Source organism: Hyaena hyaena, unplaced genomic scaffold, assembly GCF_003009895.1.
Source record: "Hyaena hyaena isolate Hyena2069 unplaced genomic scaffold, ASM300989v1 scaffold_451, whole genome shotgun sequence".
Lineage (NCBI taxonomy): Eukaryota > Metazoa > Chordata > Mammalia > Carnivora > Hyaenidae > Hyaena > Hyaena hyaena.
The window spans coordinates 1130908-1153441 of NW_024081080.1; the positions used below are offsets into that span (position 1 = coordinate 1130908).

At 41.2% G+C, this 22534-nt stretch overlaps 2 protein-coding genes across 7 annotated transcripts in view; one reads left to right on the forward strand and one right to left on the reverse strand.

Annotated features, from left to right (window-relative positions):
* Window positions 1–17157, reverse strand: part of KIF4A (kinesin family member 4A) — a 126913-nt gene extending 109756 nt beyond the window's left edge. For 2 of the 4 annotated variants that reach the window (XM_039253377.1, XM_039253373.1), the window contains exons 1-7: window positions 17101–17157; window positions 16625–16765; window positions 16393–16507; window positions 11475–11665; window positions 9779–9871; window positions 6336–6502; window positions 6001–6095 (exon numbers count right to left, since the gene is read on the reverse strand). In XM_039253377.1, the coding sequence (XP_039109308.1) occupies window positions 6001–6095; window positions 6336–6502; window positions 9779–9871; window positions 11475–11665; window positions 16393–16507; window positions 16625–16744 (781 nt within the window). In that variant the 5' untranslated portion in view covers window positions 16745–16765; window positions 17101–17157. The other 2 variants (XM_039253376.1, XM_039253375.1) reach the window with 2 other exon arrangements.
* A 155-nt stretch (window positions 17158–17312) lies between these two features.
* On the forward strand, window positions 17313–20600 carry PDZD11 (PDZ domain containing 11). 3 transcript variants are annotated; one of them, XM_039253312.1, is made up of 7 exons: window positions 17313–17409; window positions 17896–17995; window positions 18442–18525; window positions 18793–18849; window positions 19147–19245; window positions 19757–19817; window positions 19977–20600. In XM_039253312.1, the coding sequence occupies exons 2-7, from the start codon at window positions 17909–17911 to the stop codon at window positions 20009–20011; spliced, it is 423 nt and encodes a 140-aa protein (XP_039109243.1). In that variant the 5' UTR covers window positions 17313–17409; window positions 17896–17908; the 3' UTR covers window positions 20012–20600. The 3 variants fall into 3 exon arrangements, with proteins under 3 accessions (XP_039109243.1, XP_039109244.1, XP_039109245.1); XM_039253313.1 differs by having other exon boundaries at window positions 17321–17376; XM_039253314.1 differs by lacking the exon at window positions 17313–17409 and adding an exon at window positions 17699–17717.
* The last annotated feature ends 1934 nt before the right edge of the window (window positions 20601–22534 follow it).

A 22534-nucleotide genomic window follows, 5' to 3' on the forward strand; every position in this document is an offset into this window, starting at 1 on the left:
CATATGTTTGCACGTATAGGAGGATTAGGAGGAACTTGACGGAGGAACAAGGGGGAGAAGAAGGGCGGAAATGGTGGGGGAAAGGGAGAGAGGCAAACCATGAGAGACTCTTGAATGCTGACAAAAACTGAGGACTGATGGATGTGGGGGGGAGGGGGGGAGGGGCATGGAGGAGGACACTTGTGGGGATGAGCACTGAGTGTTATGTGGAAACTAATTTGACAATAAACTATTTGTAAAATAAAAAAAATAAAATAAAATATGTGCATTTTGTTGTATATAAATTTTACCTCAAGAAAAAAATCAGGAAAACATGAATGAAAAGATTACAAAGTTAAAAAATGAGACTGAGAAAAATGTATGTAATATATGCAACAAGGTATTAATATCTGGAATATATAAACAACTTCTAAAGTCAACAAGAGAAATATAACCTGAAAGAAAAAAAAAATAAGCAAAGGGTATGAACAGGCAATTCACAGAAATGGAAAGAGAATGGCCAATAACATGAAAAAAAATGTTCAATTTCACAAGCCATTGGGGGAAATATAAATTTTTAAAAATGGCATGCAATGTTCAAGATGGACAAAAATAAAAAGGTCAATGATATGAATACTGTCACCAGTACAGGGAAACATTCTCATACAGTATAGGTAGCAAGCATACTGGGACAGGCATTTTGGAGAACAATATTTAGCAGTATTTAAAATCTCAAATGAGCATGTCCTTCACCTTAGCAATTCCTCTTCCCAGTATCTAATCTAGAGAATACTCTCAAGTATGTATCATATTCAAGACTATAGACTGCGGTATCATTTTGCAATAGCTAGAAATTGGACAACCTAAATGTCATTCAAAACAGGAATAGTTAAGCACAGTGGACTTTGTACATTGTAGAATTCTATATAGCAGTTCTAAAAATGAGGCAGATTTATATAGTGACACAAAAGATTTCAAAGATACCTTATTAAGAGACAAAAGGAAGCTGAAAAATAATATATGCAGTATGACAGCATTTGTCTTTAAAAACAACAGGGAAACATCAATTTAAAAACCAGGCAGATGAAAGTAGTTATCCCTAGATTAGAATTGAAAGGTAAATCAAGGGGGAGCTTTTATCTTCATCTGCATTGCTTGTGTTTTTATACTAGGAATTTATCCATGTATTACTTGTGTAATTCAAAGGAAAAACAATTTAGTTAGCAATACTAAAAATTTTAAAGGCATATAACAAATATATTACTACATGTACATGCACATTTATGTAAAGAAAAATATCTGGTGATGATACACACCAAACTTAATAGCCACAGTTAAAGAAGTGCCTTCTTGAAAACTTAAAAGGAAGATCTGGGAATGAAGTATCCACAGGGGGCTTTAAAAAGCTCAGATATATTTCTGGAGATCTAGAAAGCTGTGTGCATGCCCAGGAAAGACCTAAAAATGACAGGAAAGACCTAAAAAACCCTTATTTTGTACCCCTGGCTGACTTTGAGGCCCAGTTCAAGAAGTGACTAAGACAGAGTTGTAACAAATCTGAGTGTTAGGGACAAGCCCCAACACCTAACACAGAGCCCTAGGCAAATGCTGGAAAAGTTATAGTTCCAGGCATTTAAGGAAATCTGAGACCAATCGTTAGCTAACCACTAACCTTCTGTGACTGTACATTATTGGAAATTACAGAATTAGTCCAAGAAAGACACTAAATATACAAAGACAGCAAATTAGGTTTATTCTAGGAAAACAAGATTGGTTTAATATCCAAAAATCAATTAATGCAATAAAACATATCAACAGAATAATGAAGTATTTTTATACTATGATCATGTCAATTGATGATGAAAAAGCATTTGACAAACTTATGATAAAAACACTCAACAAACTAGGTATAGACAGAAATTCTTCAACCTGGTAGGGGCATCTGTGAAAAATCCACAGTTGGGGCACCTGGGTGGCTAAGTCGGTTAAGTGTCTGACTTTGGCTAAGGTCATGATCTCGCGGTTCGTGGGTTCAAGCCCCACATTGGGCTTTGTGCTGACAGCTCAGAGCCTGGAGCTGCTTCAGATTCTGTGTCTCCCTATCTCTCTGCCCCTCTGCCTCCCCAAAATCTAAATAAACGTTAAAAAAAGTTTTTTTAAAAGAAAAGAAAAACCCACAGCCAGCATCATACTTTTAATAGTAAAAGACTGAGTGCTTTTCCCCTAAAATCAGGAACAAAACAACAATATTCATTCTCACCACTTCTATTCAACATTGTTCTAGAGGTTCTAGCCAGGACATTGAGGCAAGAAAAGGAAATAAAGGCATTCAGACCAGCTAGGAAGAAGTAAAATTATATCTGTTCACAAGATGACATGAACTTGTTTATAGAAATCCTAGAGAATCCATTAAAGAAAGACCTTTTAGAACTAACAAGTTCAGCAAAGTTGCAGATACAAGATCACTATACAAATCTCAATAAACAATTTGAAAATGAAATTCCATTTACAACAGCATTGAAAAGAATAAAATATTTAGGAATAAGTTTAACAAGCGTAAAACTTATAACCTGAAAGTTTAAAAAAAGTACTGAAGATTTTTAAGAAGATCTAAATGAATGAATGGAAAGACATTTGAGGTTCTTGAATTGAACGACTTAACATTAAGATGGCAATGCTTCCTAAATTGATCTACAGATTCAACACAATCCGTATGAAAATCCCAGCTGCCTTCTTGCAGAAAATGACAAGCTGATCCCAACATTCATATGGAAATGCAAGGGACCCAGAATAGCCAAAACAATCTTGAAAAAGAACATAGTTGGAGCACTCACACTTCCTGATTTCAAAACTTACTACACAGTTACACTAATCAAGATAGTATAGTACTGGCATAAGGATAGACATACAGATCAGTGGAATAGAATTGAGAGTCCAGTTGTTCTTGACAATGATGCCAAGACAATTTTGTGATAAAGAATAGTCTTTTCAACAAATGAAGCAGGGATAATTGAATATCTACATGCAGAAGACTGAAGTTTGGACTGCCACTTCACACCATATATAAAGATTAACTCAAGATGGATCAAACTTACATAGAGCATCTAAAACCACAAAACTCCTAGAAGAAAACAAGCATCAATCTTTGTGACCTTGGATTAGGCATTTTTTTTAAAGATATGACACCAAACACACAATAAGAGAAAAAACATATGAATGGATGTCATCAAATTTTTTAAAATTGTGTGCTTCAAAGGATATCATCAGTAAGTAAAAACATAACCCAGAGAATGGGAGAAAACATTGGCAAAGCATGTATCTGATAAGGGGTTAGTATCCATAACACACATAAACTGATAAGGAGTTAGTATAAAGAACACATATGACTCAACCATAAAAAGATAAATAACCCAATTAAAAAATGGGCAAAGAATCTGAATGAACATTTTTCTAAGAAGATATACAAATTGCTGATAAGCACATGAAACAATGCTCAACATCATTAGCCATCAGGGAAATGCAAACCAAAACTGCAATGAGTTATCACTTCACACCCACTAGGATGGCTACAGTTAAAAAAATAACTGGGCTGCCTGGGTAGCTCAGTTGGTTAAGCATCCAACTTTGGCTTAGGTCATGATCTCACGGTTGGTGAGCTCAAACCCCATGTTAGGCGAGCCCCACTTCCCTCTCTCTCCCTCTCTCTCTGCCCCTTGGGGGATTCTCTCTCCCTCTCTGTTCCTTGATCACTTGCACCCTCTCTCTCTCAAAAATAGAAAACTAAGAAGAAAAGAATGGAGGAAAAGTATAAATAAAATAAACAAAAAGAAATAATAAAAGTAAGAATTAGAAGAATTAGAATCCTATTTTTAGAATTAGAATTAGATTTCTAAAAATAACAATCCTAAGAAAGTTAAAGTGGTATAGTTGTTGTGAAAAATAGTCTGGAAGTTCTTCAAAAAGTCGAACACAGAGTTACCATATGATCAGCAATTCCACTCTTAGGTATAGACCCAAGAGAAATGAAAACATACACCCACTTGAAAACTTGTACATCAATGCTCATAGCAGAATTATTCATAATAACTAAAAGTGGAAACAACCCAAATGTCCATCAGTGGATAAATATATATGAATACATATTAATAATTAATAGTAACATAATAATATATTCACATAATAGAATACTGTTCAGCAATACAAAGGAATGAAGTGGTGATACATGTTATACAACATGGATGGAAAGCCTTGAAAACATTGTTAAGTGAAACAAGCCACTCCCAAAAGACCACATATCCTATGACTATATTTATATGAAATACAGGTTATGGTTGCCTAGGGCTAGAGAAGGGGGTGGGAGTGGGGAGTGACTGCTAATTGGTATGGAGTTTCTTTTTGAGGTTGATAAAAATGTTCTAAAATTAGATTGTGGTGATGGTTGCACAACTCTGTGAATGTACTAAAATCCACAAGATGTACAGTTTAATGAGTGATTTTTTTATGGTATGTGAATTATATCTCAATAAAGCTGTTAAAAAAAAACTCAGAACTGTAAACCTAAAAAAAGACAGAGGCAGAAGGACCTTTAAAAATAGTATTAAGAAGGTTAAATCTCACAGTGCAAACACAGAACAAAAAGGGCACTTTCAAATGCATTCAGAACAAAAAGCTGAATGAGGAAGAAATAGGTCTCTGCCCTGTGCCAGCAGTATAATAATGATATATGACAGAGGTAAAATTCCTCAATTACTATTTTTGCTTCTGATTTCTCAGTTCCCAAGAGGGAACTGAAGCCCAATATGAGTAAAGAGGTAGTAAGTGAGAACTGAACTACTTTAATAGGAGTTCAAATATCTTGGGCCAGAAGAATTATTACCAAGGAAAGTGAGAGTAATTTCAAATGAGAATGCTGAAGCTCTGTCAATGATCTTTGAGGAAGCACAGAGTAAGATGTTCCAGAAGACTGGACAGATGCAATTTCAATTTTCAAGAAAAAAAGAGGTAGAAGTTAATTCTATACATTTCAGACCAGTAAGCTTGATATAAGTCTTCTAGATTATTACAGGATGGAATATTACAGGGATGGCTTGCAAGAACGGAAAAATAAGCGCTAGAAGGCAGCCTGAATCCACAAAGAAGTCAATTTAGGCTAATCCTTGTTTCTTTTTTTTAAAATTCTTTAGAGAGAGACAGCACATGTGAGTGAGGGAGAGGGGCAGAGGAAGAGAGAGAGAGAATCCCAAGCTAAGCATGGAGTCCAACACAGGGCCCACTCAATCCCACAACCCTGAGACCATGACCTGAGCCGAAACCAAGAGTCAGATGCTCAACTGACTGAGATACCCGGGTGCCCCTATTTCTTTTTTTGTATTGTTACTGAACGGGTAGCTGTGAGAAATATGGCAGACATACTATACCTGAACTGTGGCAAGGCATTTGGCAAAATCTTTTATGAGATCCTTAGGTACAACATTGAGAAGAAAGAGGAGCTGGTTGTTAATTTTTGTTAGCTAGATTAATAATCATTTGAAAGATCATTCCCAAAGCATGCAGATTACCAGGCCACTATCATGCTAGACAAAGGTGTCTAATAGCATACACCACGCGGTTCTTTCAGCCTTAGGAGCTTCATTGCGTATATCCAACAACTTAAATGAACATCTGGAAACCATGCTGATGAGGCGTATAGGTGACAGTGTCCGAGAAGGACGGTGAGTACTTGAGATGACAGAATCAGGGTACTGATTTTAATCATAAGTAGCTGGGGGGCAAAACAGAACAAAAACTAAAACTAGCCTGGACCAGATGAAATCAAACCCAGGGCCAGATCCAAATCTCTACCCTACATTAGAAAATGAGTGCAAGGGAAAGAAACAATGTTTCACTATTTCTGAAATCAGCCTCAAACTTGAACTGCAGCTACTGTTAGAATACGAACTGAAATATTTCAGTCAAGGCAGCAGCAACCCAATAAGAGTACTGGAAGTTTTCATCTACAACTGTAGTCTTAATTTCTCTCACCCTCTTTCAGACGGTCCCCTTCAGCCTTGGTTTTCTTCTGTCTTTCTGATCCGGCAAGGTCTACGAGATGCAGCTTGGAGCGAAAGCTGCTATTCCTGTGATGACAAGAAGACACCAGTGAGAATGGTACATGAGCGTGAGGGTAGCTGAGTGTCAGAGCTGACCTGCTGGCTCTCGTGTTCTTCCAAGTCAGCCCAAATGGCTCCACTGGTTACTAGTGCTCAGAGTACTGATCTCCGAGGATTCGTCAAATCAGCTGAAGAAGCAACTTAATACTCAGCTTCAGTTGAACTAAGTTGAAAAGGTTGACTCTTGAAGCTGTAGCTGTAACTTACTTGTCACCTTTCTTTCTTTGCTCGATGCAGATTGTAAAGATGGCATGAGATCGGGATGACTGGGAGTTCATAGCTGTGGAGGCCACAGTCCTACAGTTGTTGCCCTGCTCCAAACAGGAAACGGTGTCCAGAGCAACTAAAACAGTCTTCTCAGTGAGTCCCACGATCTAATTCAGAGAAAGAAAAAACTTTCCTTAAGATTCAACCTTCTTTATTTACGATTCCACCTTAAATACTTCATTAGATATACAGGGGTTGGGAGTTTAAAAAAGTACTGCTTTCATGTTCTAAGAGAACCTCAACAAATAGAACAGTTGTGGTAATGAGGACTATTTTAACTAGCAACTCTGTGATCACTGCAAACCAAGGTCTCCAGTCTCCCCTAGGGACTTCCAAACCAAGGGTTCCAGACAATACTGGAACTAGAAGAGATCTCTAGATTTGAGGATAAAGCAATGGATAGGTGACTTCCGGAGAGCCCCCAAGTTAAGGTCAGCTTTGGCTCCAAGAACCACAAGGGCAACGCAAATAGTTAGGGTATTTCTCTTTGCTACTTTCTCCATGTGACTCTATGTTCCTCCTCTGATCTGTTTTATACTTCATTTTCACTGGTGGAAATATCAGGAAAATAGAGTCTTAGGCTTGGAACATATCCACCCAAGAGAATTTGTACAAGTTAAAGTCTCTTGGAGCCTCTGGAGATTGACCTAGATGATTATAATGTCTCTTCTAGCCCAAATATGCTATTATTACTTCATAGCTCCCAAACCTGTCTCTGTGGCCCTAATTTCTAGTCCTTCATTTCGAATTGCCTGCTACTTACACTTTGAAAACAGTGAATTATAAACCAAACTCCTCTTCCTTCCACCAACACTGATTCTCTCCGCTACTTCTCCACTTCTATTATTATCTCTGTTCTCAAAACCTCAGGTTCACCTTTTTCTCTCATTTCTCCATGTCTCATCTATAAGCAGCTCCTAGTCATTTTTCTTTTGCATCCATCATTTCCTTTTCCTTTCCATATCTACTTGCCTAGTCCACACCGATCTTAACTTCATGCATGAAGAATAAGGCAAAGTTTCTCCAACTGGTCTTCCTCATCCTAGTCTGTCTCCTTTTCAATCCACTTCTCTTTAGTCTCCCTACAATCCTGCTTCCTAAAATGTCACCAAATTACTAAGTCCTGTGCTACATAATGAGGATCCAAGGAGATTTTTCTCTAAAGTTTATTTATTTTGAGAGAGAGAGAGAGTTTGCATGCACACACGAGTGGGGGTGGGGCAGAGAGAGAGGAAGAGCTAGAATCTCAAGCAGGCTCCATGCTGACAGAGAACCATGAGATCATGACCTGAGGCGAAATTAAGAATCAGCCGCCTAATCAACTGAGCCACCCAGGGGCCCCCAAGGAGATTTTTTAAGACACTTCCCTAACCTCCAGGAGTTAACACAGTGGAAAGATATACACATTAAGATAAAATTTTGGTAAAAGTGGCCATACCAACCCCACTTATAAACTGTTCACAGGGATGGAACACATGAAACTCTAGCCTGGCTTCATAATCTGGTCCTAACACATCTATTAATTCTCAACCCAAATCCTCTAATCCACACAAACTGGTGTAGTCTTATTACTCCCAAGAGTATATTTCCTGCTTTCCTACTTAAGCTGCTCCTTCCTACAAGGATACCCTTATTTCTTTTCTCTCTACTTCTATTCCATCTATCCCATCTGAAGAGTCTTGACAAACTTGTTCTTACCCACTCTAGTTTAAGCCAGAAACTCACACTTCCTTGTACTGAAAATTTTACCTCAGATAATGCTTGGGATTTAATTCCTGTCTTGGCATGCATATAAAAGATCTTGGAAATGGGTCAAAACCTGGCTCAGTACCAATATTCTTTCTGGTGATAGCACGCATTTTGCCCAGGTTTCTTATCCCCACTATCCAAATTGTCTCTCTCTGTATACCAAAATTTTCAGGCTTTCAAATAAGTCTGACCCTTCAAGCCTTGATTTAAAACCTGGCTAATGACTTAATAACTCAGAAGCAAAAAAAAAAAAAAAAAAAAAAAAAATCAGAAGCACAGCTGCTCCTCGTGTACCTGTTCCCTAAACCTTCAACTTTCCATGCAGGGAAGAGAAGAAGGAAAAGAAGATGGGTAAGATATTACTTTACCAAATTTTCCCAAGTTATATAGACTCATCCACCTCCAGCTTTGGATTCTCCACTCCTGAATACTCAAGCTGGAGCTAGATCCAAGCTCAGTGTGTTTTCGATACTAGCTTCTGGATTTTGTCCACTCCTATATACAAAACTCCCAACTTTGCCTCGGATTTTCTGTTCAGCTCCTCATCTTGCATCTAAACCATATGACAGAAGCCTCTCAAAGAAGTGACCTCTTCTTCCTATGGTACTTACGGATTTCAAGCTTTTTATATTATTCACCTTTTTTCCTTTTTAAATATCATCCCACAGCCTATCACAATGTCTGTTATAGTGCTGTGCCAACAGAATTTTCTGTGATCATGGTTATGTTCTCTATTTGTGCTGTCCTACAATAGCCACCAGCCACATGTAGCTAGTGAGCACTTGATAGGTGGCTGGTGTGATGAAGGGACTCAATTTGAAATTTCACTATATTTTAGGGGGCGCCTGGGTGGTTTAGTCGGTTAAGCGTCCGACTTTCGCTTGGGTCATGATCTCGCGGTTCGTGGGTTCGAGCGCCGCGTCGGGCTCTGTGCTGACTGCCAGCTCAGAGCCTGGAGCCTATTTCAGAGTCTGTGTTTCCCTCTCTCTCTGACCCTCCCCTGCTCACGCTGTCTCTCTCTCCTAGAAATAAAAATATATATATATATATATTTATATATATATATAAATTTCACTATATTTTAGTTCTTTTAAGTTTAAATAGCTATTTGGGGCTAGTGGGTATTATACTAAATAGCCCAGTCTTAGAACTCTGTATATAATAAATATTTAATTGATATTACCATTCCTTCTAACGGTAACAGGAAGATAACCATCAGTTTGTTCTCCGTATTTAAGAATCTCTTATGGTTTGCCTCCTTCCCTGTTTTTACCTTATTTTATTAGGGGAGTGGGGTGGGTGGTTGGGCTAAATGGGTGATGAGTATTAAGGAGGGCACTGGGTGTTATATGTAAGTGATAAATCACCAAATTATACTCCTGAAACAAATACTGCACTATATATTAACTTGAATTTAAATAAAAAAGAGAAATACGTAAGAGGAAGATGATAAAACTTCCTTCCCCACAAGAGCTCCCATCTAGGAATTCTAAATTAACAAAGATTAAGATCACTCAAAATCCCAAAGACTGAGATGTCAGTAGTCATGTAAAAGGACAGTGGCAAATAAAAGGGATGTAAATGTTAGTAGTGGTCAACATTTTTCAGTAACATCAAATGAGAGACAAACACACCTTTATGCCTTCCTTAGGATCTTCCCGTATATTTATTTGTGAAGCTTTCTCACGAGATGGGCATAGAAGATCCAAGATTTCTTCGTTGTAAATCTGGTATTGTTAAAAATAAAGTAGCAAACACAAGATGTTAATGGTGGTAATCTTGGGTGATTTTTAAAATTCTTTGTGACTTCCTGTATTTAAAAAATTTTATAACATATTATTCTTATAATAAAGAAAAGGACTTTAATCCTACATGTAACCATTTGATACAAGAATGAATTCACATACTAGTTGTAACAAAATCGAGACTGCTCTCTTAAGACAGTTTCTTGGGAATAGCGGACACAATGAAAAGTTACATGGGTGCCCAAATTCAGTTCTTTGATGGTATCATGACAGCATCACCATCCTGAATGGCAAAATGTTAAGTAATGGGTCCTTAGTGGAGGGTGGAAATGAGCAGCAAACATGAGAAGTGACACCCAATATTTCAACAACCCAGAACTCTAAGAACTTAGAACAGTGTTGAGCACATAGTAAGCACCGTATTTGTTTGCTATTATGGCTGCAACTATTTAACGTACGAGGTTCTTTAATTTTTTTTAAATGTTTTATTTATTTCTGAGAGAGAGAGAGAGAGAGAGAGACAGTGTGAGCAGGGGTGAGTCAGAGAGAGAGGGAGATACAGAATCTGAAGCAGGTTCCAGGGTCTGAGCTAGCTGTCAGCACAGACCCCAATGTGGGTCTCGAACCTGCAAACCGTGAGATCCTGACCTGAGCCAAAGTCAGACGCTTACCGACGGAGCCACCCAGGCGTCCCTAGCATATGAGGTTCTTAAGTAATTTTTACATTTGTTTACCTTAACTACAACTGGGTTAATCAAGATATTCAAGAAGGCTAATCTTAATGATGTTTGACTCCCAATCTTCCAACTCTATACCTCCTATACATATTAACATATTAAGATTCAATTCCAGGATGAAGTATTCACATACAATATATGTGAATACATGCTTAAATTATATAAGTTTAATTATTACTTGTTAAAGATATCACTGCTATGGAACCAACCAGCTAGTCTCCCAGAAGCCATAAATCTCCTAAACATATGTTTGATGTCATAGATTAGATATAGCTGGCCAATCTACTTGTATAGTGATATTCACCAGAATGAAAACCCCATGAGGGTAGGGATTTTTATGTTTTGTTCACTGATATATCCTAAGTACCTAGAACAAGCCCTGTAACACAGTAGGTATTTAATAAATATGTGTTGAATAAACACATTCTATTATCATATACACAGCTCAATACTTCACCCACTTTTTATAATAACGTTCTTCCTGAAACTAGAAGCATTATCACTTAGGTTTCAAAACAGTAAAGGGAAATCAAATATTTTTTCTGCATGTTCCACAGGGAATCAGCAGCGGAGACCAAATTGGAATTAAAGAATTCCTATTATCTTTTTATACGGCAAAGCCAACTCCTCTAACAATCAGATTAAACAGACTATTCTGACAAGAAAAGAACTGGGTGGGAGCCAGATCCAACTGAGCCAGTAAATTTTCTCTATCAATTTATTAAAATGTAATTTACTAAAAATGCAATTTACTAATTTAAGTTATGCCAGGGAAAACATGATTTGGATTCATTTTTTCTACCCAAAGTTACATTTGAATTATGTATAATTAAAGATAAATCACTTACCTCCAAGTATGATACTTTCAGAGTAAATTCAATGTCACTCTTTTTATCAATTTCTTTGAAGAGCAATTGTATTACCCTAGGAATAACCCCAACTGTTGGTTCATTCTCTTGCTCTGCAGTGTATGCACCTCCCATTGAATAGGTTTTTCCAGAGCCAGTTTGCCCATAGGCCAGGACGGTTGCATTGTATCCTGGCAAAATAGAAGTCACGTGGATAGTGGTGCTTAAATAAATATTTTCAATCCATCAATATACTCAATTTCCTTCAGTGATTATTTGCAACAAAATTGAGACTGCTCTCTTAAGACAAGTCTCTTAGGACTAGCAGACATAGAGAAAACTTAGATGGGTGCCATGATTTTGCATTTGTCCAAACAAGCAAAGAAAAATACCAGCCCCAGAATATGTGCCCTTTGTCATGACCCATAAAAGCTAGGAAGTAAAATATGTATGTATGTATTTTTGAGGGAAAGAGACAGAGCATAAGCAGGGGAGGGGCAGAGAAAGAGAGAGGCAGAATCCAAAGCAGGCTCTGAGCTCTGTGTGTGGGGCCTGAACTCATGAACCACGAGATCATGACCTGAGCCGAAGTTAGACGCTTAACCGACTGAGCCACCCAGGCGCTCCAAGGAAGTAAAACATTTAAAAATACGAGTGAGAGGGGCGCCTGGGTGGCTCAGTCGGTTAAGCGTCCGACTTTAGCTCAGGTCATGATCTCATAGTCTGTGGGTTCGAGCCCTGCGTCGAGCTCTGTGCTGACAGCTCAGAACCTGGAGCCTGCTTCAGATCCTGTGTCTCCCCCTCTCTCTGGCCCTCCCCCGCTCACTCTCTGTCTCTGTCTCTCAAAATAAAATAAAGACATTAAGATTTTTTTAAAAAGACATAAAAATATGAGTGAGATAATGAAGGTGGCCAGTCACTGTCAAAAAGCCATCCAGAGCTTTATAATTCTACTTCTAGCAATTCTAAATTACGGGAATTAAATGAAAGTTGTAGAAGTTGCGTAAATAGAAGGGATTCCAACACATATGTTTTTGATTATCAGTCTTCATATGAAAAGGCAACAAAATGGATTTAAACTCTCAGAGTGCATCTGGACCATATTATCAGGCTCCTTATAGACATGTCATCATTTTAGTATAATTCAATGTGATATATGTCCTTGGTCTTTTTTTCTTTTAAAAGAACTTGTTTGTCTAAATGAAGACTTTGATATTCTGAAAGATCATAAGATGTTAAATCAAGATTTCCACTGTAATAAATATCTAGTATCACCTGGCACGACTACAGGGCAAAAGCATAACATTCCATGATCTTCTACTACAATACCACAGACATGTGTGTATAGTAGTAACTGGGAAACCAAATTTTAGTATTTTTTCCAAAATATTCAGGGCTCTCTGGTATTCAGAATTCAGAGTACAAGAGGATGCCACTGAGCTGAGTGAAAAAATATTGGCTTTGCCTTTGCAACTGAGAGCAATGTTAATCAGATGTATATATAGCAGAATCACTACCTACTTTACATTGCCTCTTTTTTTAAGTTTTGTTAATGTTTTATTTATTTTTGAGACAGAGACAGAGTATGAGTGGGGGAGGGGCAGAGAGAGAGAGAGAGAGGGAGACACAGAATCCAAAGCAGGCTCCAGGCTCTGAGCTGTAAGCATAGAGCCCGACACAGGGCTTGGACTCATGAACCATGAGATTGTGACCTGAGCTGAAGTTGGACATTTAACCAACTGAGCCACCCAGGGGCCCTTATATTGCCTCTTAAGACTATAATTTAAATCTCATAGTTTTGCAAGTTAAGATAAAAGTAGAACCATAGTACTCTTACTAAACTGTGAAGGCACATTCTGAGGAAGATGACCAGATAATGAAGGCCTGGGAACCATATTGTTTCTAAAATAACCAAAGGAAAGGAGGGATGGTTAATTAGAAGAGACTTAGACAGAATCATAGAATTTGTCTTCCAAATGTGTAAATAGGATAAAGATTAACTTTATAGTGGAGAAGCCTGGCAGATAATACTGTAATCAAATGACCAAAATGAACATCAGCAGTAATGAAATAAATCATCATGTGCTGTCTGATAAGATTCAAAGGGAAGAATAGAGCACCACTTCTGTGATATTCCTACTAAAGATATACAGCCTGAATCTAATCATAAATAAACATCAGACAAACCAAATTGATAAACCAGTTACAAAATAACTGGCCTGTGATCTTCAAAAAAAGATTGAAAGAACTTTAAAATGTAAGAGACTATACAGAGGCAGTACAACTATATACAACAAGTGTTTTTGAACAAGATCCTTTTACTCTAGAGGACGTTATTGGGACAAATGGTGAAACTTGAAAGAAATCTGAGAACTAGATGGTAGTAATACAGCAATGCTAATTTCATGATTTTGATCTTTATATTGTAGTTATGCGGAGGAAGTCTTTGATTGTAGCCAATATACATACATATTCAGGGTGTATCAGGTCAACAATTCATCTCAAATGATACAGGAAAAAAATTCTTTATGCTGTTTTTGCAACATTTCTATAAGTTTGAGATTATTGCCTTAATATTTAAAATTTTTTAAAGTTTATTATTTATTTTGAGAGAGACAGAGAGAGAGAGAGAGCAAGGGAGGGGCAGAGAGAGGGAGACAGAAGCCCAAGCAGACAGTGCAGAGCCTGACTTGGGTCTTGAACTCACAAACTGCAAGGTCATGACTTGAGCTGAAATCAAAAGTCCAACGCTTAACCAACTAAGCCATCGAGGTAGCCCTGATTTAATACTGAAAAAAATCTGAAACGAAGTGTTCAGTGTGTCCTGAGCCATAACATCATTAAAAAAGGTGGAAAAGGGCGCCTGGGTGGCTCAGTCGGTTAAGAATCTGACTTCGGCTCAAGTCATGATCTCACAGTTCGTCGGTTCAAGCCCTGCATCGGGCTCTGCGCTGACAGCTAGCTCAGAGCCTGTAGCCTGTTTCAGATTCTGTGTCTCCCTCTCTCTCTGATCCTCCCCTGCTCACGCTGTCTCTCTCTCTCTCAGAAATAAATACAACATTAAAAAAATTTTTTTTAAAGGTGGAAGAAAACAAAACAAAACACGTGAACAGCTGGTGCCTGGAAAGAAGGCTTCTATTTATCTAGAGGGATGAACTAACATCACTGGGTAGAAAATATAGGGAAGCAAATTTCATCTCAATATAATCTAACCCAATTAGAGTTGTCCAAAATCGAACCAATAGGACCCCCTATTGTGAGATAGTGAGTTCCCTATCCCTATTTTAAAAGAATTTTTTAAAATTTATTTCTGAGAGAGAGAGAGACAGAGAGACAGGGACAGTGTGAGCAGGGGAGCGTCAGAGAGAGAGGGAGACACAGAATCTGAAACAGGCTCCAGGCTCTCAGCTGGCTGTCAGCACAGAGCCCGATGCAGGGCTCGAACCCACGAACCGTGAGATCATGACCTGAGCCAAAGTCGAACTCTTAACCGACTGAGCCGCCCAGGCGATCCTTTTAAAAGAATTTTAAATAGGCATTGTAAGTTCATTTAGAGATATTGCTGGAAAGTATTTTTCTTTGGCTGCAAAGTAAGACTAGATGATACATAAATGTGCCTTTCATCTTTAAGGGACTGGTGTGCCATGCTCCTACTTATTTTACACAGATCTCTGCTTTGAATCCTGAATAACTTCTGTACTAAAATAATAATTAGGGGTGCCTGGGTGCCTCAGTTGGCTGAGTGTCCTTTTGTCTCAGGTCAGGATCTCACCGTTCTTGTGTTTGAGCCCCACAGTGGGATTGCTGCTGTCAGTGCAGAGCCTGCTTCGGATCTTCCATTCCTCTCTCTCTGCCTCTCCCCTACTCGCTCCCTCCCTCTCTCTCAAAAATAAATAAACATTAAAAAAAGAATAACAATAATTAGACACTTCTCAGACACTGCTCCCTTCTTTAGAACCCTGCTATAGTCTTCAACAACACTAAAACCTTAGCTTCTTTAATGAAGATTATTAACTGGTCAGAGTATTCAGGGGCTTTAGAAAATATCCTTCTTCATCTAAGGATTCTACTAATCATTCAAGACCTATCTCACAGATTCCTTGTGCTGTGAAATTCACCCCCAAACCCCCAAGCAGAATTAGTGCCATCCTTTTAGTTATCATGCCACCTTGAATGCAGTGCTACTTCTATAACAGAACTGCTTCTATTATGTATTTTCAACTTTTAAAATGTTTTTTTCTAGGGGTGCCTGGGTGACTCCGTTAAGCTTCCGACTTTGGCTCAGATCATGATCTCACGGTTGGTGGATTCCAGCCCCGCATCTGGCTCTGTGCTGACAGCTCAGAGCCTGGAGCCTGCTTCAGATTCTGTGTGTGTCTCTGTCTCTCTCAAAAGTCAAAAGTAAATAACCCCCCCCCCAAAAAAATAACAATAATAAAATGTCTTTTCTTAAAGTTAAGTGCAAAAAGGTTAAAAAAATTTATGCATTTAAAATTATGTACGTAGTCATCCACTTCCACTCCTACCCCTGGACTTTGAACTCCTCTTGGGCCTGGAAACTATATAATTTTTCTCTGAATCCCTCAACAGGCTTTGCAGTACATGGGCCTTAAGTAGGTTGGCATCCCGATCATCTTCAGCACCCATCAAAGAGCTTAGAATCTAATGGAGTTCCAGGACAAACAAACAAAAATATATATACAAGGCATAGATGAGCAGAACCCCACAAAACAAATATAATATCAAACTAGCCTCAAGGATACAGACTTTCACAAATGATACTGGGTTAGTTCCTAGGCTGTGGGCTTTTTGAAGGCAGGGCTCAGGTTTCATTCGTTCCTACATTTGCAGCACCCAGGCACAGTGCCTGACACATAATATATGCTCGAGAAGCGGTAGAATTACATAATAGCCTTACCTTTAAATACGCCTTTTATGAGTGGTGCTACTGCTGTATTGAACACTTCTTCCTGTTCAGTAGAGGGGTCAAACACAAAATCGTAGGTAAAGGATTTGTCAGTGCCAACCACCACCTAGAGAAGTCAAGGGACAAGAAGTAAGGAAAAAAAAAAAATGAAAGGCAAGACCACGCCCCTCACTGCCATTTGGCCCCAGCTGTTCAGAGGCCGGCCCAGGACTCTCCCACGCACCTGCGGCTCCCCAGGTACGAAGGAAAGGCACATCTGGCAGCCCTCACTAATCTCTTTGGGGACCAGAGGGCGACATCGCAGTGCCACTCTTACTGGAATTCCCTTCACCTCTTCCTTCATGATCCTACCGCAGGACCGTCACTGCGGAGAGAAAAGAAAAGACACTTGCTGATGAACTTTGGTAGGTCGGGAGGGGTGGGAGTTCCGGTCCTCATCGGAAGGTGGGATGGGTTGGGTATGGAACTCAGCAGTAGCGGTGGCAACCTCCCCGTCCCAGGGGGATCGCTGCCCCAGGAAAGTCACTGTCCCTCAGACTTGGCCGCCACAGGGCAGCCCGTCAGCCCGACACTCCGAAGAGAGCGAAGTGGAGTCTGAAATGAAAAGGAAAGCCCCCAGCGAAGCTGACGACAAAGAACCAAATCCCCACGGTACCGGAAAAGGCAGATCCTGAGCTAAGGTGTGCCCCCTTCACTCACCAAACTAAACGTCCCTTCCCCGGTCTCCCGCCGCCCTGTCTCAGCCGGAGATTTAACCGCCAAGTTTCAAATCGGTCCCTGAGGCGCCAGCCAATCGGAGCACAGACAGCTTGCGGGCACAGCACGCACGTCGGCGCGCGCCGGAAGACGTGTTGGGAAGGGGAGGGCCTGCGCGCCGCACCCTGAACCCGCCCTTGCCGACCCATCTGAGCATCCGTTTCCGGTTTCCAGAGTGGGTTGGTGGCGAACAGAACCTCGAGTGCCTGAATCCTGCGAGTGGGTGAAGTCGTAAGGCCTTTGCCCCGTCGTGTGAGTGAGACTCAGGCAGGATGCGGGGCGGGCACCAGGAAGGTGGCTGGTGGTGAAGGGAAGCTCGATCTGGGGACCCCCACCATTACTGATCACATCTAGGAATGTGGGGGCGATACCTTACCCCGAGTCCCTGTGGACAGTTGGAGTCAGCCCTCCCTTGGACTTCGACAGTAGATCTTTTTAGATGCTTCTGGTTCCCTCTTCTCTAGAATGAAGACGGTAACGTTTATTTGCAGTATTGTGAGGAAGGAGATCGTCTCTATGGATTACCTAACCGATTGCATGGCATCCACGTCTTAAGCAAAGTTAATAGATTTCTTCCATATTTTTTTCATCCTTCTCTCTCAGTCTTTATCACCTAGAAGTGGGCTGAGTGCATAGACTGACAGCCTTGAGATAGATTGAGGTTGTTTCCTGGAACTTGCTGGACTACTTTTTGAATCCTTTTTTATCAGCTTTGAGTCACCCTTCTTTCAATTCCAGGGCCTTGCTGGAGATGGACAGCCGGATTCCTTATGACGACTACCCGGTGGTTTTCCTGCCTGCCTATGAGAATCCCCCAGCATGGATTCCTCCTCATGAGGTGGGAATGCTTGAGTAGGGGATTTATCCCTTTGGGCATGAGATGATATATGAAAGGGAGATGGCAGGGTTAGAAAGCTCAGTGGAGAGTGAATTCTAGCCTTTGTTGTAACCAGGGGACCCAGAAGTTAGATTCTGAGCAACTGGGCCCATTGGGCGTCTTCTTATGTTATCCTCCTGTCACAGTCCATTCACACCAGAGAATTCTGGAAACTAAGAGCCTTAGTTTCTATCTTGTCAAGGTAAAGAGGAGGGGAGCTACAGGGCTGCTGACATTTCCTCATGCTATCCATCTACCCATTTGGACAGTGTTATCTGTTCTATCTAAAACTAAGTCCATGATCACACCTTTTCCTGACTTCAGGGTGATACATTTATATTCTAGATGAAGGTGGATATAAAATCTAAGGATGGTAATAAGACTTCTGGGGTTGCTGTGTCTTGCAGAGGGTATACCACCCAGACTACAACAATGAGTTGACCCAGTTTCTGCCCCGGATCGTCACACTGAAGAAGCCCCCTGGAGCTCAGGTGAGCTTATGGAACAGCTGAGTCCTATTCCAGGCTAGCTCTGTCTGTACCAGGCCCAGAAGTTGGCAGTGGTAGAGGGGAATGGATGGGAAAGCAGGTAGGGTGGCAAGGAAACTTTCTAATGGGCAGAAAATCTGAGATACCACCTGCACAACTTCGACTTCTCTCTGAGGAACACATAAGACAAGCTATCGTTTAGTTATGCTATTAGATGTTCTTGTGTTTGTGGTCTGTATTGCGTCACCTCCCTTTTTTGTGCTCTTACAGTTGGGATTTAATATCCGAGGAGGAAAGGCCTCCCAGCTAGGCATCTTTATCTCCAAGGTATGTGTGCCTGGTAGGCGATCTGGATTGCTGCTTCCCTTTGTTAAGTGATCAGATTGCAGACTTCTGATGTCCTAAAGCCTGGGAGAAGGATGATTCAGTAGATTTACGGAAGGGGCATAATGGAGACACCTTTTCCCATTAAAACTTCTCACCTGTCAAATCCTCTGTTTCTCTATACTGTCACATACACACAAAAACGGTAGTACCTTACGCTTGAAGAGCACTTAATTTTAATTCCAGCCTTTGAAATGATCTCATCTCAATCTTATATATCCTCTCCTTACCAACAAACAGGTGATTCCTGACTCTGATGCACATCGAGCAGGACTTCAGGAAGGGGACCAAGTCCTAGCTGTGAATGATGTGGATTTCCAAGATATTGAGCATAGCAAGGTGAGCACAGCACTCGAGACATGGTAAGGCAGGAAGCCATCCCTGGTAGGAATGGGATTAGACTGATCTGTAACCTGATCAGAAGGAATCTCTGTTGGGGTGCCTGGGTGGCTCAGTTAGTTAAGCATCCAACTTCGGCTCAGGTGGTTATATCCCAGTTTGTGAGTTTGAGCCCTCTGTTGGGCTCTGCGCTGACAGTGTGGGGCCTACTTGGGATTCTCTCTCTCTCTCTCTCTCTCTCTCTCTCTCTCTCTCTCTCTCTCTGTCTCTCTGTCTCTCCCCCCCCGCTCCTCCCCCTCCCTCCCCCTCCCTCTCCCTCTCCCTCTCCCTCTCCTATTTGCACTTTTCTCTCTCTTAAATAAATAAACTTTTAAAAAAGGAAGGAATCTTCTGCTGAGGAAGTATACTAAGAAGAAGCAGCTATTAGTGAGCCAGAAGGTGGGAGTGGTAAACTTTCTCCTGTTATGATACTGTCCTGGGTCGTATGTACAAGCTACTGTATTCCTTCCAGGCTGTTGAGATCCTGAAGACAGCCCGCGAAATCAGCATGCGTGTCCGCTTCTTTCCCTACAGTAAGTGCCACTGTCTGTTTAATTTACCTAGCAGGGCCCTGGATAGGAACTCTTTAAATACTGATTACTAAAGGCCCCACAGGTTGGGGAAGGGCACTTGGGAGCTCAGGCCTGCAAATAACCTGCTCGTTTTTTCCTTTCCTTTCTTCTTTACCTCAGATTATCATCGCCAAAAAGAGAGGACTGTGCACTAGAGAGTTGCAGCCCATAGCCCTCTGCATGGAATCTTCTAGGATAAGCTGGCTAGGCCTCAGGGAAGCCTCTTGGGAAACTCTAGTCTTGACCCCACCCTGGCAGATTGGAGCAGGGAGGATGGGGACACAGTGATGCCCTGCCCCAAACCAGCTAGCCACCGCGTTACCCAAACTGTACTGCACTTTTTGTTCCCTAGTTTTCTAGATAAGCTTCATTCCCTGAAAGAAGAAGGATGATGCTACCTAGGTATAGCCTGTGGAGAACCCCGCTAGAGAAGGCAACTGGCATTTATTGAATATCATATGTGAGACAATTATGCATAAGTCATGTCATTTTCATTAGAGTATAGAAACCAAAAGGGAAAAGAATCTCGAGGGCCTTCCATCCCGTCTACCTAGCCATCTGATCTCATCCTTGCGCTGCCGGTCTCATACGCTCCGGACACCCCCTGGGACTGTTTCCCCCCCACCCCTATCCTCCGCCAAAAAAAGTAAAAGGCAATGCTGAGGAAATGCTGGTTTGGCTTTTGGATGATGCCGACTGGGTTTTCAATGCTATTGAGGCCAAAATAAAGCTCTTTCACAGAGAGGAGCCAGTGCAAGTAACAACAACGCTATACCTACTTCACAACCATCTCTATTTGGCCAGTCCATTGGGGAGGCCCAGGAACCTTACCTTCAGTGTAACTGAGGAGGAATGGTACAGGGTGAGGGGTACTGGAGGGAGCAGCACCCCTTCCCTCATGAGCTTTGGACGTTTCTCTGCTGGGGGTGGTATTAATGTCATTATATTCTCCTTCCCCACATTCTTGGATCTGGAACACAAATGAAGGGAGAGGCTTGGATGCATTCCTTTCAGGGACAGCAGTAAGAAATTGGTTCCCAGTTTCCACCTTGTAGGTTGAATGGTACCGTTGACCTCCTCCTCTTCACTCCAACCCCCAAATAACCTGCCATGTTTTTTGTTACCAGTCCGTTGTTAGAGATTCCAGGCCACACGTTATGCCATTTCTGGTGGCACGTTTAAAATACCCGTCCAGAGTAGAAAGTTTTCTAATGAGGTATGGGATGAAGTGCCTCCGTAATGAAAGTCCCAAATTTGCCTTGAAGGAATCTTGGGAAGCTTAATTATGTATTACCAGGCCCTTCCTTTGGAGAGTGATTCTGTTGCTCCGAGGTAGAACCTGGAAATCTGAATGAAAAATTTCTCAACTATGGGAAACAGTTCTGAATAGTATATCTCTATGAGGAGTTTCTGGCTTGTTCTCGAAATCCCATCTCAGCTTTACTATGTGCTACTGTCAAGTAGCAACATCTAGCGAGTAGAACTGGAGGTAGAATTAATTTCGCTGTCCGCTTCCTCGGGAATCCCGCTCCTAGTCTATGCTCCTGTTTGCTGTGCTGCCCCCCAGTGGCCATCTGAAAAACTAGAGACTCAGATACCTGCGCAAAGGCATATTGGCTGAGTCTACTGAATGTGGAGGTCAAGACTCTCCGTGTGGTGACCAGGTTTTCAAACAACTCATCTAAGAAGTGTGTGAACATGGTAAAAAGTCCCAGCTAGGTGCCATGAGCCTAAGAGGCAAAAAGCCTCCTCTAAATTGGCTCTCACTTTGAGATACTTGGAGTGGCTCTTTGTTGGGACACCAGCATGATGTAGTTGCATTGTAAAGGCACAGGGGCAGCACGGGGAAGACACGAGCAGTAAGAGGCTGAGGCAAGAGGACCAGTCGTTTATTGAGGGTGTAGATAAGAAAACCATGGGGAATGAACTAGCTCAGCCTTTGAGGTATCCCCGGTGTTGTAGAACTGCATCCCCTATAGATATCTGAGCAGTCACAGAAGGCAAGGGGATTCCTGGGCCCTGCAAGAACTTCCCACCCCATAGCTGCAAGATCCAGTCAAGAAAGAATGGTAACAGTTTCAGGGATTTTGTTTTGTTTTTAATTTTATTTTAGAGAAAGAGAGTGAGAGCACAAGCAGGGGAAATGGGAGAGAGGGAGAGAGGGAGAATCCCAAGCAGGCTTCATGCGCAGCATGGAGCCTGATGTGGGGCTTGATCCCACAACACTGCGATCGTGACCAGAGCTAAAATCAAGAGTGGGACGCTCGACCGACTGAGCCACCCAGGCGTCCCTCAGGGGTTGTTTTGCTCCTAAGCTCAGGAATTGTATGAAAGCTTAGTAAATAGCCAAGTATTTAAACCATAAATCTGAGGGGGGGGGGCAATGGATTACTGAGAAGCCCAAATGCAATAAATTCATCAAATCAGGCAGAGACTAAGTTATGAACAGGAACAATGGCTTTTGATGCCTGACTCTATGGAGGGCTCCAGTTGGATTTCAACCACGGAAGTGTGTGTGAAGGTAAGAGTAATGTGACTGGGGTCAAATCTCAACTATTTCCGGGGCAGCTTCTCGGAGACCCAGAAGAGGAATTCTGATCTTATGTCTGTTGTCTGAAGGCAAACCAGGGAGCTACTTTTGGTTAGTCACATTAAATTCCCTGTAAATAGCAGGCCTG

Excerpts from the sequence above, each read along its gene's own strand:
- PDZD11 (XM_039253312.1), top strand. The coding sequence starts at position 17,909 with ATGGACAGCCGGATTCCTTATGACGACTACCCGGTGGTTTTCCTGCCT. Across the intron at positions 17,996-18,441 it reads CATGGATTCCTCCTCATGAG|AGGGTATACCACCCAGACTA; the intron begins GTGGGAATGCTT and ends TGTGTCTTGCAG. Across the intron at positions 18,526-18,792 it reads AGAAGCCCCCTGGAGCTCAG|TTGGGATTTAATATCCGAGG; the intron begins GTGAGCTTATGG and ends GTGCTCTTACAG.